Here is a 16,648-nt window from a genome sequence, read left to right as displayed (position 1 = left end):
GCGTGGCACCGGGATGGCGCCGCGTGGGGTCACGCCTGCGGAACCCCGGCTGCAGCACCCGGCACCCAAAGGCCGGAGGTTGGGGTGTCCCCGTCACCCCCCCCGTTGGGCAGGGGGCCGAGGGAGGGGGGGCCGGGCCGGCTGCTGCCTCCCGCGCCGGCTCAGCGGGGCGGGGGAACAAAGCTGGCACCGAGGGAAGCGGCTAAATTTAGCCCGTTTCCCTGCGAGCGCTGAACCGCGGCGCTCGGCTCCAGCCGGCCGAGGTGCCACCGTCGCTGTCGTCCATCTGTCGAGAGCCACACGTCCCCAGACCCCCCCCAACACCAACCCTCGGAACCCATCCCCCGCCCCAGCACGGCCCCCCCCGGGCTGGAGAGGGGAGTGGGACCCCTACGGGGTGAAGGGTGGGGGGCAGAAGGATGGGGTGCGAGGAGCGCTGCGCCCGGGCTGGGGATGCCGTCGGGGTTTGGCCGTCGGGGAGGGGTCCTGGGGCTCCCGGGGGGGGGGCAGGGGATGCGTGCAGTGCGGTGTCAAACCTGTAGGGCACGGGGAGAGGGTTTGTTACGGGGGAATGGTCGTCGTAGGGAGGTGGGTGGGGAGGGGGTCTGCGCTGCAGGAGACCCCCGTGCCATGGCCAGGTGAAGGGCTGTGTCCCCACGGCTGCGTCCCCCCAGTCCTGTGTCACCCCAGCAGTGTGGGCTGTGCCATCTGTGCCCACAGGCTCCCTGCCTCCCCTCCAGCCCCAAGATCTCAGAGATGTTTTGGCACAGGGATTTTCCCACCGTGCCTTGCAGCAGCAGGGTGTGGTTGGGGGCTGCCAGCAGCCGCAGGTACCCAGCGCTTCTGTCCTGTGGGTCCCAGAGCCCCCCCAAGTTCTCGAGGCCCCCAGGATGCCCTCATGCAGGGCTTCCCCCTGTCCCGTCCCGCGGCTCCGTGCTGCCTGTGCCCCCCCAGCAGCCAAACCCTTTGTGGTGGTTCCCTCTCCCTCCCACAGCATCACCGGCCCCGTGATGGGGGGAGCATTCCCTGCCAGCCCCCTGCCTTGGGGGTGCCCCAAAACCCCTCTGCTCCAGTGCCCTACAGAAATGGGGACGGGCAGTGGAGCAGCTCCCTGGACCCGTTACCTAAGATGAAACGCAGGCAGCATCTGCTCTGTCTCCTCATTACCAATGGAGGGGGTGAAACCGAGGGGGGGGGGAGTGGGAAGGAACAGCATTGCACGTCTGTAGGAGCGCCAACCCCCCCAGCATCCCCAGTCTGAACCCATCACTGGTGGCACTGGGGATGCTCTATGGGGTTCTGGGGTGTGGGAGCCGTGTGCTTTGGGGAAGGGGCTGTGATGGCATTGGGGTTGGAGTGGGGTGAAGTGGGGTCTGCCCGACCCCCCCCGTGGTGCGGGATGGGGGGGGGGGGGGGGGGCTGGCCGGGGAACACGGAAACCCTCAGCAAGCGCCTGCCAGGAAGCTGTCACTGGAGGGGATTTTCCATTGGTGTCAGCAGGAGCAGGATGGGCTGGGGGGGGATTTGTAGGGCGGGGGGGGGCTGGGTGTGTGTGAGAGAGCAGCGCGAGTGTGAGAGCGTGCGAGGGATGGGGGCAAAAGGGGGGAGGGGGGACAGAGGATGGGCGCCCCTATGGTGTGTGTGCAAGGGGGGGAGCCCCCTCTGTGTGTGTGTGCAAGGGAGAGGCAGAGCCCAGGGCTGTGCAGGGTGTGTGTGCAAGAGTCTGTGAGTGCAATGGGGGGGCACATCCCCAGAGCCCCACGTCTGTGTGTGTGCAAAGCCCCCAGCACGTCGTGCGTGGGGCAGACGTGACCCCCAGCGTGCAAAGCGCGTCCCCGTGTCCCTCTGGGATGGGGAGGGGGGGGGGGGGTGGATTTGGGGCCAGCGCTGCCCACCCTGCTGGGAGATGTGGGGCCGCCGCGTCCCCATCTGTGTGGCGGTCCCCTCCCGTCTCCCGGTGGCATCTCCGGCCCCACCCCGACATCTGGGTGGCCTCAGAGCCGGGCAGCAGCCCACGTCCGCGTCCTGCGGGGCCGCAGCGCTGCCAACAGAGCCCTTCTGGGAGGGTCTGGGCGCCGGCAGCCCCCGGAGGGGGGCGGTGGAGGGGGTGAGGGGGGGGGGCAGGAGGGACGCGGCCACCCCTTCCCCTGCTGCCACCTCTCCCACCCCACGGCCGTGCCACCCTGCCCGCAGCCTGAGCCGAGCCCGAAACCGTTAAACTAATTAAAGCTTTGCAGCAGCGGGATTAAGGCCGGGCAGGGGAGGTGGCAGCCCAGGTAGTCGATTAGTTCACCAGGCGCGGATATTGGATTTCTGCGCGGCGAGTCAGCAGTCTTCGGGGGCTGTTATCTTTGCGAGGCTCCAGGGGTCAGGAGGTGGATGCAGGGGTGGCTGTGAGTCCCCCCCCCCCCCTTGCTCTCTATCCCCCCCCCCCTCCCCTTCGCCCGCCGCAGCGCCGCTCCCATCCATCTCTCTCCCTCCATCCCTCCTCTCTTGTGTGGTCTCGGATGGTGTTTTGTAACCAGCACAAGGAAAAAAAAAAAAAAAAAAAAGGGGAAAAAAAAAAAAAAAGAGAAGGAAAGCGGCCCTACCCCTGGCTAGCAACCCAGGAATGGCGAAGTCCAGAGCGCCTAATGCGAAACATGTGGCAGCTGCCTGGGGCTGAGCAGAGGAGGTGAAAGTGAGCGCGGCGGCGCGGCGAGCATCGCGACCCGGTGCTGCTGGGGGCTGCCGGGCGCTGCCCGGCCCCACGGCTCGGGGTGGGGGGCTGCAGGTGGGTTTGTGGGGTGGGCGCTGCGTGGGGGGCAGCGCTTCGTCCCCGGCCGCGCGGCCCAGGGCAGGAGAGCAGCGCGGGGCGGTGCGGGGCTGACGGTGCGCGTCCTCGTGTGCCAGGGCGTGCCGGCGTGGGGAGGGCCGTGCGCCCCTATAGGTCTGGGTACCCCGCGGAGCCCTCGTCGGCACCCGGGGCGCAGAGCGGGGGATGTGCGGTGGGGACGCGGGATGGGGACGTGGGACGGGGTCGCGGGACGCGGCTGTGCCCCGTTCTCCCCGCGGAGCCGTGCGCAGCGTGTGCGGCGAGGACCGGCTCCCAGCGGCTGTTCTGGAAAACCTCCTGTTTGCTTCCTTCCTGCCTGACTCCCCTCCAACTGCTCTCAGCTCCGGGCACATTAGCAGATTCATCAGAGACTCGACCGGTCTTTCTAGCACATATTTTCCTGCTCCACATTGCCCTCGGTGTAACTCTACACCCGGCAGCAACAGGGGCGCGTTTCTGCGGGGCTGCGCCCGGTGCCAGCGCCGCTGCGCCCGCGGGAGAGCGGGGAGACGGGAGGGGGCTGAGGACAGCCTGACAGGTTTGAATTCTCCTTCCCTGCCTTGTTGATAAGTTGTCACGCTAATCCAGACACCGGGAACAGCCTGGATCACGGCGAGCCGGGTGTGTGTGTGTGCGTGTGTGTGCGCTGGGGGAGGGAGGGAGCAGGCAGAGCTTCACGCAGGGCTGTGGCACACGGCACCGTGCCGGGGGGCTGCGCCTGCACCGGGGGTCCCCGACCACCGGCGTCATGGGAGCTGCAGGAACAGCACGGATCAGTGCAAATCCACGCACCCACACCCAGACCCTCACAAGATGTCCCACCCCGCGTGGACAGACCCATGGTGCCCTGTGCGGGGCTCCCCGGGCGCTGCGGGGCCGATGGGCTGACACGTGGGGGTCTCTGTGCTTGCTCGGCAGATGGGAGCTCGGTCACCTGCCAGCCCGGCGCACTGGAGAACGGTGCCAGCCCGCCTGCAGAGTGGTTCCCACGTGCCCAGGGCCCCCGCCAGCCCAGCAGCGACGGCGACGGCCCCGAACGCGGCTTCCGAGTGAACCTGCACTGCAAACACCCGCGGCCCAGGTAGCCCGGGGGGATCCTCGGCTCTGGGTGGGCAGCAGAAGGGTCGGGGGGGGGGGGGGAACCAACCGCACCGCTTTGCTTCGCTTCAGTGGGAGGGGGACGGCAAAGTGGGTCCCCCAGCTTTGGGGGTTGTGGGGTGATGGGAGGGGGTGGGGGGCGCTGGGTGCCCCTTCCCACTGTTGGGTGCCAGAGCCCCGTGTCCTCGTGTGGAGCTCAGAGGTGTCCCCGCGGTGCCACCCACTCACAGCAGAGGGAAACTGATGCGGGGGTGGCGGGGGGACGCTGTGGCTGCTGTCACCTCATGTGCTGCCCCACTGCAGCTGGCTTAGGGTAGCAGCTGTGCGTGGGGTGGCCTCGGGGGGGAAGGGGAGGAAGCGGGGAGGGGTACGGAGTTGGGGGCCGGGGGGGGCAGCACGCGGTGGCGCTGGGCCGGGGTTGCCAAGGAGCTGAGCTCACTCTTTCCAGCCTCGACTTTCCGTGAGCTGTGTTTGCAGGCGGGGGGGTGGGGATGGGGTGACAGCCCCCAGCTTTGGTGCCTCACCCCCTCGGGCCGTCCTCTCTGCACCAGCACACGTCCCCGTGTCCCCTCTGCTGGCATGCCACGAGGGGAAGCCCCCCAGACCCCCCACAGCACCCCATTGGGCACCCCATCCCTCGTACCAAGGATGCACCAACAGCTTCCTGCCTCCCATCTGCCCTCGAACAAAGAACTTTCCTTTTGCCCACCCCGACCCCATCTCGGCCCCATGCCTTGCCGTGCCGTGCTATGCAATGCTGGGCCATGCCATGCAGTGCTGAGCCGTGCCGTGCAGTGCCGTGCCGTGCTGTGCAGTGCTGAGCCGTGCCATGCAGTGCCGTGCCATGCAGTGCCGCGCCGTGCCGGGCCAGCTGAACCGTGCCGTGCCGTGCCGTGGCGGGCAGCTCTGCGGGCGGGCAGCGCGGCTCGCCGGGGACACCTAGCGGCAATGCGGCCGCAGGGCCCCCGCCCGCCCCGTTCTCGTAACCCGGCACCCCGGGGCACGCCGCAAAGCCCGGGCTGCGCGTATGGGGTGGGGCTGGGGAGGTGGAACCGAGCGTCCTCGGTCCCGCAATCCGTTCCGGCTCCGCGGACGGGCCGGTCAACCTATCCCCTCTGTCCCCAGATCGCAGGCGGCCTCCCCCAGCCCCTGCCCCGCGCCAGGGTGATGGGCACCGGCCGTGCCGGCTCGGGAGCACCCCGGGGAGGAACGGCCCCTGGTACGGCCCTCGCAGGGACTGGTGCTGGCACGGGGGGGCACCGGGGTCCCCCTCACCGGGGGCTAACCCTCTGCACCCCTTCCTTTGCAGAGAGCTCAAGTGCAATAGCAGAAGCAGCAGCAGAGCCGAGGGTAAGGCGTGCCCGTGGTGGGCAGGGGGGGGTCTGCACCCCGAGAGGGGGCGGGGAGGGGGCGGGTGGTGCCGCGGGATCCTCACCGTCCCTCTCTGCCCCCCCAGGTCCCCGCCTCACCTTCCCCGACCCCCATGTCAGCACCTGCTCAGCCCAGCGGCACGCGGGGGAGGAGGAGGTCAGGATGCGCGTGAAGCCCCCGGGCCCAGTGGTAACGACCAGCGTTGTGCGAGGCTCGCCCGACTACGTCCGAGAGCCCAAATTCTACCCTCCGGGGCACCCGGCGCAGCAGCCCCCCGCTTGCCCGGCGGAGAAAGCCTTATCCTGCAGCGTGCTCAGCTTCCCTGAAGGCTCGTGCCCGGCGCTCAGCCGGGAGCACCAGGCAGGTTCGCTGCTGCACGGCGACCCGGCCGACCGGTGCCAGGGCGTTCACGGCAGCACCAAGGAGGCCGAGGAGCTGCTGGGCTGCGCCGGAGAACCCCGGATCCTGGGGGGCAGCGCGGAGGAAGCAGCCGCCCGTGATCGGGCACCCGACACCTTCCCCAACGCGACGCTGGCCTCGGGCCGCTGCAACGTCGACAGTATCGTCGCGCTGCTCCGGAGCAAGTGCGGCAACGGGCACATCAACCTTCACCCCGTGGTGCAGCTCATCGACATCATGAAGGACCTCAACCGCCTCTCCGAGGACCTCAAGAGCAGCGGGGTGCATCTGGACTGCGGCAGCCTGCGCGGCAGCGGCGGCAGCGGCGGTGGCCACGAGGACGGCCGGCTGCTGCCCGCCGACCGCGACCTGCAGTACAGCTTCTTCTCCTCGCCCTCCCTGGCCAACAGCATCCGCAGCCCCGAGGAGCGTGGGGTGCTCTGCAAAGTCGAGCCACCGCGGCACCCCCGGCCCCCGGCCCGCGACGGGGAGGGTGAGGGCGGTGGGGGAAGCGCCCCGCAGCCCCCAGCCTCAGGCAAAGCGCCCACCGAGGAAGCGGGGTGCTCACAGCCTGACTCCGGCGACTACTCCGAGCTGGCCGAGGCGGACATCCTCAACGAGCTGGCCTCGCTGGCGTGCCCGGGGACGCAGCTGCTGGAGTCGCAGCCGATGGAGCCGCAGCCCCAGTTGCTCCCGGCTCAAGAGCTGGACTCTCAGTCCCGGCTGCTGGATTCCCAGTCCCTGGAGTCGCAGCCCCAGCTGCTCGATGCGCAGAGCTTGGAGCCGCTGCCGGAGTCGCTGGAACTGCAGAACCTGGAGCCGCTGGGGCTGCAGTCGCTGGAGCCGCTCTCTGAATCCTTGGAGCTGCAGTCTCTGGAGCCGCTTTCCGAGTCGCTGGAGCTGCAGTCACTGGAGCCGCTGGCTGAGCCGCTGGGACTGCAGACGCTGGAGCCGCTGCCCGGAGCGCTGGAGCCGCAGCTCCTGGAGGCGCGAGCCCCGCTGCTGCCCTCTGAGCCATCCCTGCTGCAGCCGCAGCCGCTGGGCCCCGTGACGGAGCTGCTGGAAGCGCAGCCGGGCACTGGGGATCCCCTACGGCCCCACAGCCTGCAGCCCCGCCTGGGGGGCTGCCCGCTGAGCGGCGTGGTGAAACGCGGCCCCTGCGGGGGTCGGGGGGCCGGGAGGTGCGGAGAGGATCACCGCAAGTACGCGCTGCGCCGGACTGACAAACCAAAGATGTTGTGCCGCCGGAGGAGGGCAGGGCGAGGGAGGAGGGCTGACGTTGTCCCCGAGAGCCGCGTCCTGCCCCTCGCCCTGCCCGCCGAGCTGCCCCCTGGGCCTGAGGAGCCCGGCACCCCGCTGCTGGCCCCCCCACCGCCCCCTGAAGCCCTGGAGCCCGATGAGGTGCCCAAGACCCCAGCGGCAGCGGGGAAGAAGAGCAAGTGCCGGGGGGTGCGGAAGATGGTGGTGAAGATGGCCAAGATCCCGGTGTCGCTGGGGAGGAGGAACAAAACCACCTACAAGGTGTCGTCGCTGAGCAGCAACCTGAACCTGGAAGGCAAGGAGCTGGCGGCCAGCAGCTCCATGGAGCCCACGCCGCTGCTGAAGATGAAGAACAACGGGCGCAACGTGGTGGTGGTCTTTCCCCCCGGCGAGATGCCCATCATCCTGAAGCGCAAGCGGGGCCGGCCTCCCAAGAACCTGCTGCTGGGCCAGACCAAACCCAAGGAGCCGGCCCCGGAGGTGAAGAAGAGGAGGAGGAGGAAGCAGAAGCTGGCCTCGCCGCAGCCCTCCTACATCGCCGACACCAACGACAGCAAGGCCGACTACTCGGACGTGTTGGCCAAGCTGGCGTTCCTCAACCGGCAGAGCCAGTGCTCAGGGCGCTGCTCCCCGCCGCGCTGCTGGACGCCCAGCGAGCCCGAGTCCATCCACCAGGCGCCCGACACACAGAGCATCTCCCACTTCCTGCACCGCGTGCAGGGCTTCCGGCGGCGCGGCGGCAAGGCGGGCGGCTTTGGCGGGCGCGGAGGAGCCCACGCGGCCCGCGCCTCCCGCTGCTCCTTCAGCGATTTCTTTGAGGGCATCGGCAAGAAGAAGAAGGCGCCCGCCGCCCTGCACGCCGACCCCGTGCACCCGCGCAAGAGGGGCCGGCCGGAGCCCGACCCTGTGGGCAAACCCAAGCGCAAGCGGCGGACCCGCAAGAACGGGGTGCTGTTCCCCGAGCAGAACCCCGGGCAGAGCTTCAGCGACAGTGCCTCCGAGTGGGCCGGGGAGAAGGGCAGCCCCTGGGCCCCGCACCATGGCCATGCCACCGGCCAGCCCGGCCGCAACTGCGGCTACCAGGGGGCCGAGGCCCGGCCTTTCCACGCCGCCGCGCTGGAGTCGGGCTCCTCGGGCCGCGCCGGCTTCTACGCGAGCGGCGCCGGCTCCTCGCAGGCCGAGGTGGGCCAGGAGCGGCACAGCCTCTTCACGGGGTATTTCCGCTCCTTGCTGGACTCGGACGATTCCTCCGACCTGCTGGACTTCGCCCTCTCAGCCTCGCGTTCCGAGTCCCGCAAGTCGGCTGCCTATGCGGCCCCCCCTGGCGCCGTGGCGGCGCAGCGTGGCGGGCTGGCTGCCTACCCAGCACGGGGCGGCAAGGTGCCCACGGCTGCGGGCCCCGGCGCCGAGGCCTTCCACGCCGCCATGCAGGCCCGGCAGGCTTTCCCTCCCGGCCGCCCCACCGCTGGTTACGGCGTCGGCCAGGCGGGCTCCTCGGAGTGCCGCAGCGCCGAGGCCTTCCCCAAACTGGTGCCCCCTTCCACCGTCTCCCGCTCGCCCACCGCGCACCCGGGGGGCACGGCCGGCTACCCGCAGTACGGTGGGTACGGCACTGGGCAGAGCGTGACCCCCGCCGGCGTCTTCCCCCCGGGGAAGCAGTACGGCCCGGCGCAGGACTGCCCCGCCAGCAAGGACTGCAGCTTCGCCTACGGCAGCGGCAGCAGCCTGCCCTCGTCCCCCAGCAGCGCGCACAGCGCCGGCTACGCGCAGCAGAGCGCCGGGCCCAGCCTGCCGCTGGGCAAAGCCTCCTTCTTCAACAGCGCCGAGGGCGGGCAGTTCTCCAGCGCCTCGCACACCCCGCTGCGCTGCGACAGCCGCGCCAGCACCGTCTCTCCCGGCGGCTACATGGTGCCCAAAGGATCGGCTTCCTTCCAGCCCTCCCCCGAGAACTGCCGGCCGTTCCCCAGCGCGTCGCAGTGGCCGTTCCGGCAGGGCTACGGCGGGCTGGAGTGGAGCTCGGAGGCGTTCAGCCAGCTCTACAACCCGGGCTTCGAGTGCCACCTCAACGAGCCCAACGTCATCCTGGACATCTCCAACTACACCCCGCAGAAGGCCAAGCAGCAGACGGTGTCAGAGACCTTCTCCGAGTCGTCCTCCGACAGCACGCAGTTCAACCAGCCGGCCGGATACCGGCGCGCCAACAGCGAGGCCTCGTCCAGCGAGGGCCAGTCCAGCCTGTCCAGCCTGGAGAAGCTGATGATGGACTGGAACGAGGCGTCCTCGGCGCCCGGCTACAACTGGAACCAGAGCGTTCTCTTCCAGAGCAACTCCAAGCCCGGCCGGGGCCGGCGGAAGAAGGTGGACATGTTTGACGCGTCGCACCTCAGCTTCTCCTCCTCGTCCTCCTCCTCCTCCGTCTACCCCTCCAAGCGCAGCACGGGGCCCCGGCAGCCGCGGGGCTCACGCGGGGCGTGCGCCTCCAAGAAGGAGCGGGGCACGGGCAAGGCCAAGTTCCCCAGCAAGGCGCAGGCGGTGAACCCGCTCTTCCACGAGAGCACGGACCTGGGCTTGGACTACTACAGCGGGGACAGCAGCATGTCCCCACTGCCCTCCCAGTCGCGGGGCTTCGGGGTGGGTGAGCGGGACCCCTGCGACTACGCCGGGCCTTACTCCATGAACCCCTCGACGCCGTCGGACGGGACGTTCGTGCAGGGCTTTCAGAGCGACTCGCCCGGCTTGGGGCAGCCGGAGCTGGAGGGCAAGCACTTCCCCGCGCTGCCCCACCAGCTGGCGGCCCCCGGGCAGCAGGCTGTCTTCGAGGCCGGCCTCCAGAAAGCCTTCTCGCCCAACTGCTCGCCCACCCTGGCCTTCAAGGAGGAGCTGCGGGCGGGCGAGCTGCGCAAACTGCCCGCCTGCGACTCGCTCAAGCACAGCATGCAGGGGGGGGCTCTCCCGCACGGCCCCCACGTGGCGTGCCGCGACCTGGCCATGCCGCAGCCGCACTACGAGTCCCCCAGCTGCAAAAACCCCCCGTATTGGTACTCGCCCACCGCCAGCACCCGCAGCCCCTCCTCGTACGACGGCAAGGCGGGCGCCGGCATGCTGGTGGACTTCATGGGCAGGACGGACCCCTCGTGTCTCAACCCCCATTTGGGCAGCCCCGGCGGCCCCCACCCCTCCAAGGGCGAGAAGGAGCCCTTGGAGATGTCCCGCGCCCACCACCGCGGCCCCTACGCCTGTCCCCTGATCAATGACTTGAACATCTCCCCCGTCCCGAGGGACTCCATGCTGCAGCTGCAGGACAACTACAGGTACCCCACGTTTGCACCCCAGGGGCACCCCGTCATGGCGCCCGCCCAGAAGAGCGGGTTCTTGGGGCCGATGGTGGAGCAGCACCCCGAGGACACGTTTACGGTCACCTCATTGTAGTGCCACTGACGTGCCGAGCGGACAGCGAGGTTTTGTTACAGGGTAGGTGAGGTGTGATGCTGGGGGCGGGGGGGGGGCACAGGGGGGCCCTTCTCACCCCTCTCCTCCCTCCCCTCCCCCCCCCCCCCCGTGTTGTGTTTCTCTTGCAGAGGTAATTTAGCCAGCACTTTTTTTCTGGAACACTTTTCAAGTTCTGTATTTAACTGGGATTGGAACCGTTTGTTTGTTTTTTATGAAAAAAAGAAAAAAAATGAAAAAAAAAAAAGAAAGGAAAAAAAAAAAAAAGATAAAAAAAAGGCAAAAAAAAAAAAGATGAAAAAGGCAAAAAAAAAAAATTATAAAATATGCGAAACGAAAAGAAAAAAAAAAAAATAACGGAAGAAGAGAAAAGGAAGAAAGAGACAAACCTGCTTTTCCCCCCACCCCCCTTCGTGCCACGACCGCTCCGTCTCACCCCAACCCGGCGCTGCTTTCCGGACTGCCCTGCAGAAGGACAATCGGACGGACGGACGGGGGGGCAGCGGCCCGGACCCCCCTCCCTGGTGCCGTGGGGACCCTCGGCCGCCCTTGGAGGGGGGGGGATCTGGTTTGTTTTTTTCTTTTCCCTCCCATTTGCTCACTTGCTGGGGGTGTTTTGTCGTGCCGGATGGTGCTGAGCGCGGAGAGCTGAGCGCCTGGAGACTCGGGCAGCTTCGCCGTGGGACCCCGAGATGCAGCTGTCGCCCAGTAAGTGCCGTATGGGGGGGGGGGGGATCGGGGTCCCTGGGTGCCACATCTGGGGTGTGTGGGTGTTGGATGGAGGTGACCTGGGCCCCAGAGCCCTGGGGAGATGGGCGTCAAACCCCCAGCTATGTGGGTGTTGGATGGAGGTGAGCAGGACCCCAGACCCCCAGGTTGATGGGCATTAGACCCCCAGCTATGTGCATGATGATGGGGGTGTGCAGGACCCCAGACCCCTGGGTAACAGGCACCAGACCCCCGGGTATGTGGGTGCTGGGTAGAGGTGAGCAGGACCCCAGACCCTCAGTGGATGGGCAGCAGGGCCCTGGGTAACGGGTGTTGGATGGAGGTGAGCAGGACCCCAGAGCCCCAGGTATGGGAGTGTGGCAGATTCCTGGGTACGTGGATGTTAGGTGGGGGTGAGCAGCCCTCTGAGCACTTTGGGTGAGGGGAGAGAACGGGACCCCAGACCCCTGGGTGTTTGGGCTCCAGACCGGGATGACGGGGACCCCAGACCCCTGGGGCACATGGCTACCAGAACCCTGGCCATGTGGGTGCACAGAAGGGGACCCCAGTGCCAAACCCTTGGGTGGGTGGGTGCCAAACTGCTTGTGGGTGAACCCTGCCCTGGGTGCCGGGTGGGAGGGGGGTGGGGGGCGTTCCAGACCCCCATGACATGGGTGCCACCCATTGGGGACGCCCACCCACCCCCTCCTCTCCCCACAGCCCCCCAGCAGCGCACCCCATGCCCTCCGCCGGCCCCAAGAGCAGAGAGGAGAGGAGAGAGAGGAGGGGGCTCCGCTTCTCCCCCCCCCCCCCCCCCCCACCTCCCCCCACCGCCAGAAGCAGAGGGGAAAAAACTCTTCGGATTTCGAAACGATTCTTATTTTTTATTTTTATTTTGAATTTTTATTCAGTTTCGTTTTCTGCACAAACAAACAAAAAAAAATAAAAACCAACCAGCAATTGTAAATAATACTTTTGAGGTAAAAAAAAAAAAAGGAAAAAAAAAAAAAAAAAGAAATAAAAAAGCAAAAAGGCAAAAAAATTCATCCATCCCCGACCCCCCCCCCCCAAAAAAAAACAGGAATAAAATGAAATAAAAAGGGGGGAAATGTGGAGAGAGCATCAGATGGTGGCGAAAAGCTGAAGGGAAAAGGGGACGAAGCGGAGAGAAGGGCGGAATCCCATCGTTGTGCACTGAGGAAACTTTGTTACGGATCAGAAAGAGGAGAGAAAAGAAACCAAACGGACACGGAGACAAAAAAAAAAGAGAAAAAAAAACAAAAAAAAAGGAAAAAAAAAAAGCCCACAAAGTGACAATAACCTATTTATTGTATATAATGTTTTATTATAAATCGTGTCTTGTATATTGCACCCCGCATCCACCGTGCTTCTGTGGCGTGCGGCTGCCTGGGGGCTGGGGGGCAGGTTGGGGGGGGGCTCGGCCCCATTGCGGCCTATGGGAGGAGGGGGGCAGTGAGCAGGGCCCTGGGGGGCACCTGGAGCATCTCCGTCCCTCCAGGGAGCACGGTGCCCCCCCAGCACCCATGGGTGCCCCCCTCCCCAGCTTGTAGGGATGGGGCTCAGCCCTGCAGCATCCTTTATGGGGGGGTCACAGCCTGCTGCAGGGCGGTGCTGGGGGGGGGTCTGGGGGGGGGGGGGGAGGAAGAGGTTGCTATGGGGAACAGAACACAGCGCATACTGATGGACAGGGGGTGCGGGGGGAGCGCAGCCAGCACCATGGGGGGGGTGTCTGTGTGGTGCCATGGGAGCCCCTCCCCAAAAATAAAGGCGTATGGGGTTGGAAGGGTGCCCCAGAGCTCAGCTCACGTCCCTTTGTAGGGTCGGGATGCTGGGAGTGAGGAGGGTGGGCAGCAGCTCCCCCCCCCCATCAGGTGCAGGAGGTTGGGGTTTGGAGGAGGCATCGCTGTGGGGCAGGGCGCAAAGTGGGGGGGTGGGAGGGCTGCTCTGCGGGGTCTGCAGCACCCAAAGTGCCCCCAGGGTCCTTGGGATCAAGCATGGGGGGTCTGAAGGTGGAGGGGATAGGAGAGCACTGCTGGCATCCGGGGGTCTGCAGCATCACCACCTGCATGCCAGCGCTGTCCATCCCATCCCCAGGGACCTCCTCCATCCCATAGACCTCCACCCCATCCCCAGTGAGCATCCCCATCCCACTGCCACCACCAGGGATGATCTCCATCCCACGGACACGCAGGTTGAGCTGTGGGGACCCATTGGGTAGCAGTGCCCACCTCAGTGCCACCCAAACTCTAGGATCTGCACTGTGCAGGAGGGCACAGTCCCTCCATTTTGCCCCAATGCCATTTTGGGGGCACGGTGCCACCCGGGGGTTTCGGACAACCCCCCCCCTCTCCTTCAAATTAATGGCAGTGCCGTGAAGAAAATTGAAGCCATTATTCTTCCCTCCCGTCCTCCATACCCACGAAGCTCACCCACTTGACATGCTAATCACAGCTAACGAGGAAGGGAGGCCATTCCCCACGTCAGCCTGGCGCAGCTGGCATCGCCCCACCGAAACCCCCCCAGCTCTCAGCCATGCCACCCTCATCCCCGACCCCACTGCGACACAGGGAGGGTGGGCAGGGGCTGCTGGAGGTGCCCCCACTGCAGGGAGGGCCTCAGCTGCAGTGCTGCTTTTCCCAGAGGAAGGGCCAGGCCCTGGGAAGCTATTTCCACCCCCCCCCCCCCTCCTGCAACCCCCCCTCTGTGCTCCTTCCGCTCCTCCTGCAGTAACTCTGGGTGTGATGGTGAGTGCGGTGCTGGAGGACCCCCTCCCCATTTTGGGGTCCCGCTGAGCCCCTCACCGCAACCAGCCAGACGCAGCCGTGCCCGTCAGCCCCGTATCCACGTGCTGGACTCAGCCCAGCCGGGCAGAAAGCTCTGGAGCCCATTAACATTCCCCTGAGCCATCTCGTCCCCTCTCTGCCCTGCCTCTGTTTTAATCAAGCCCAGCCTGGCGCCGTGCAAATAACCGGGGCGGTCGGCACCCTGCGAACCCGCAGCGCTGCTGGCGCCGGGCACGGCTGCCCTGCTGTGTGCCCACGTCCTCAGTGTGGTGCCCACCTCCCTGCCGTGTCCCCCCACAACGTCCCCATGCTGCTCACACACCCCACCGCGTGCCAATGTGTCCCAGCACATCAGTGCAGCTCCAGGTCCCCAACAGGTCTCTGTGCCCCCGGTGTGTCCCCGTGTTCCCAGCACACCCCCATGTCCCCAGTGTCCCCACATCCCCCATCGTGTCTCCATGTCCCCAGTACACCCTCATGTCCCCTGTGCCCCTCTGTGTCCCCAGTATATCCCCACGACCCCAATGTGTCACCGAGTCCCCAGTACTTCCCCCATATCCTCAGTGCATCCCCAAGTCCCCGCGCGTCCCCATGTCCCCAGTGTGTCCCCATGTTTCCAGAGCACCCCCATGTCCTCAGTGTGTCACCGCATCCCCAGTGCACCCCCATGTTCCCATTACATCCTCATGTCCCCATCATGTCCCCACGCCCCCAGTGCACCCCCGTATCTCCAGTGCGCCCATGCCCCCATGTCCCCAGTACATCCCCACATCCGCAATGTGTCCCCATGTCCCCATGCCCCCCACGTCCCCAGAACATCCCCATGTCCCCAGTGTGTCACCATGTCCCCATGTGTCACCATGTCCTCAGTGTCCCCACATGTCCCCAATACATCCCCTTGTCCCCATAGCATCCCCATGTCCCCAGTATGCCCCCCCAAGTCCCCCATATGCCCCATGCCCCCCCTGCAGCCCCCTGTCCCCCTCACATCCCCACACCCCATTGTGCCCCACATCCCTGCACACGGCAGCACTGCAACCACCCATCCCGGGGGGCAGAGGGGGGCTGTGTGGCCGTGGGAGGGGAGGACAGAGCCTCACACAGATCTTCACTCTCTGGTAATTTTCACAGCCGTGCTGGAGCCGGAGGAGCTGAGATCAGCAGAGCGGGGGCCGGGAGAGCAGGGGAGGGAAGCGAAGGCTCTTGCCAGGCTGGCAGTAATGTTTGCTGGGTGATGGAGTCGGGGGGGCTGCGCAGCCACCTCAAGCACAACCTCCAGCAGGGCAGTGGGGTTTGGAAGCTGGAGGTTTGGGTTCCCCTGGACACCCAGGGACTGGGAAGGGATGGGGAACCCCACATCAGCGTGTCCACACCCCGCTCAGTGGGGCGGGAGGCAGTGCTGCTTTTGGGGTTGCAACAGGGGGTCCTGACCCCATAGGGTGGGGGAACTCAGCACATCCCCAACACTGTGGGGAGCAGAGGGGTGCCCAGCCCCTGGGGGGGCTTCTCTGCAGGGGGAGCAGGAGGCATCGGGAGGGTTGTAGGGTCATGGAGGCGGTGGGGTGGGGAGGGCAGCTGGGTCCTACAAGGGCAGAGCTGTCGGGTTGGTGGTGGCCCTGTCCTGTAGGAAGCAGCAGGAGCGAGGCCAGGCGTGCCCACGTGGGGCTGGCAATGGGTTGGGGTCCGTGTGGGGTTTGGGGTGGGAGCTGTGTGGGGTTTGGTGCCAACCCCACCGCTTGTTTTTCCAAGGGCCCGGACTGCTGTGAGTTATCAGCGGTGGCAGAAGCGCGGCGCTTCCTGTCTCGGTGTGCACGCCGGCTCCTCGGGGAGGGATTAAGGGGATTATATTATTATTTGTTATCACTGAGGGGGGAGAAGGGAAAAAAAAAAAAGGAAGAAACCTCCATTGCTGGGAACTGTGCCTAATCAGAGCAGAGATTAGCTGCTGCCCTGCGCCTCGCCCATGGACTGCGGGCAGGGGGACCACAGTGACCTCACCTGGGATGGGGATCTGGGGGCTGCCCCATGGCTCTCATGTCCCTCCCATGGGGGTGATGTGGGGCCAGAGGTGAGCGATCCCCCACTGCCAGCTCAGCCCTGAGTGACTGAGTCAGAGGGAGCAGCTGGGGGAGGGCGGGTGCGCCCAGGGATGTGCCCTGGATACAAAATGGATGTGCCATGGATGTGCTGTGGATGTGCTGTGGATGTGCTGTGGATGTGCCATGGATGTGCCATGGATACACAATGGATGTGCCATGGATGTGCTGTGGATGTGCCATGGATGCGCCCATGGATGTGGCATGGATACAAAATGGATGTGCCATGGAGGTGCCACGCTTGCAGCCATGGATGCACAACGCATTTGGCAGGGATGCGCCCATGCCCAGCCATGAATGTGCTGTGGATGTGCCCGTGGGTGCACCACAGACATCACCAGTCCCCTCACTGGCCCATCCTCATCCTCACAGGGATGAAGGCTGAGCTGAGTCACGCTGCACTGGGCCACAAGAGAAGCCTGTGGGGCCAGCGAGGGCTCTGCCACCCTGCCCAGGGAGAGGAGGATGCTCTGGCTGAGCCAGGGGCACACAGCCAGCAGAGCACAGCATGTCCCATCCCATTGTCTCTGTGCGCTGCTCCCTGCCCTGTGGGGCTGCCAGCATCTTTCTGAGGAGCAGAAAAGCCCACCAGCCTCAGGGCGCAGGGCTGGGCACCTCAGGTACCAGCATGGCACAAGCGCTCTGCGCAG

General features: G+C 66.2%; 1 protein-coding gene across 4 annotated transcripts in view; it reads left to right on the top strand.

The window, feature by feature from the left end:
• Positions 1-10,626, top strand: part of AHDC1 (AT-hook DNA binding motif containing 1) — a 43,158-nt gene extending 32,532 nt beyond the window's left edge. For 3 of the 4 annotated variants that reach the window (XM_048969051.1, XM_048969053.1, XM_048969050.1), the window contains 4 exons: positions 3,734-3,896; positions 5,223-5,263; positions 5,370-10,414; positions 10,522-10,626. In XM_048969051.1, the coding sequence (XP_048825008.1) occupies positions 3,734-3,896; positions 5,223-5,263; positions 5,370-10,372 (5,207 nt within the window). In that variant the 3' untranslated portion in view covers positions 10,373-10,414; positions 10,522-10,626. Of the gene's footprint in view, positions 1-3,733; positions 3,897-5,038; positions 5,133-5,222; positions 5,264-5,369; positions 10,415-10,521 lie in introns of all 4 variants that reach the window. The other variant, XM_048969052.1, reaches the window with a different exon arrangement.
• The last annotated feature ends 6,022 nt before the right edge of the window (positions 10,627-16,648 follow it).

Source organism: Lagopus muta, chromosome 23, assembly GCF_023343835.1.
Source record: "Lagopus muta isolate bLagMut1 chromosome 23, bLagMut1 primary, whole genome shotgun sequence".
Classification (NCBI taxonomy): domain Eukaryota; kingdom Metazoa; phylum Chordata; class Aves; order Galliformes; family Phasianidae; genus Lagopus; species Lagopus muta.
This window is presented reverse-complemented; position numbering and strand designations above follow the sequence as displayed.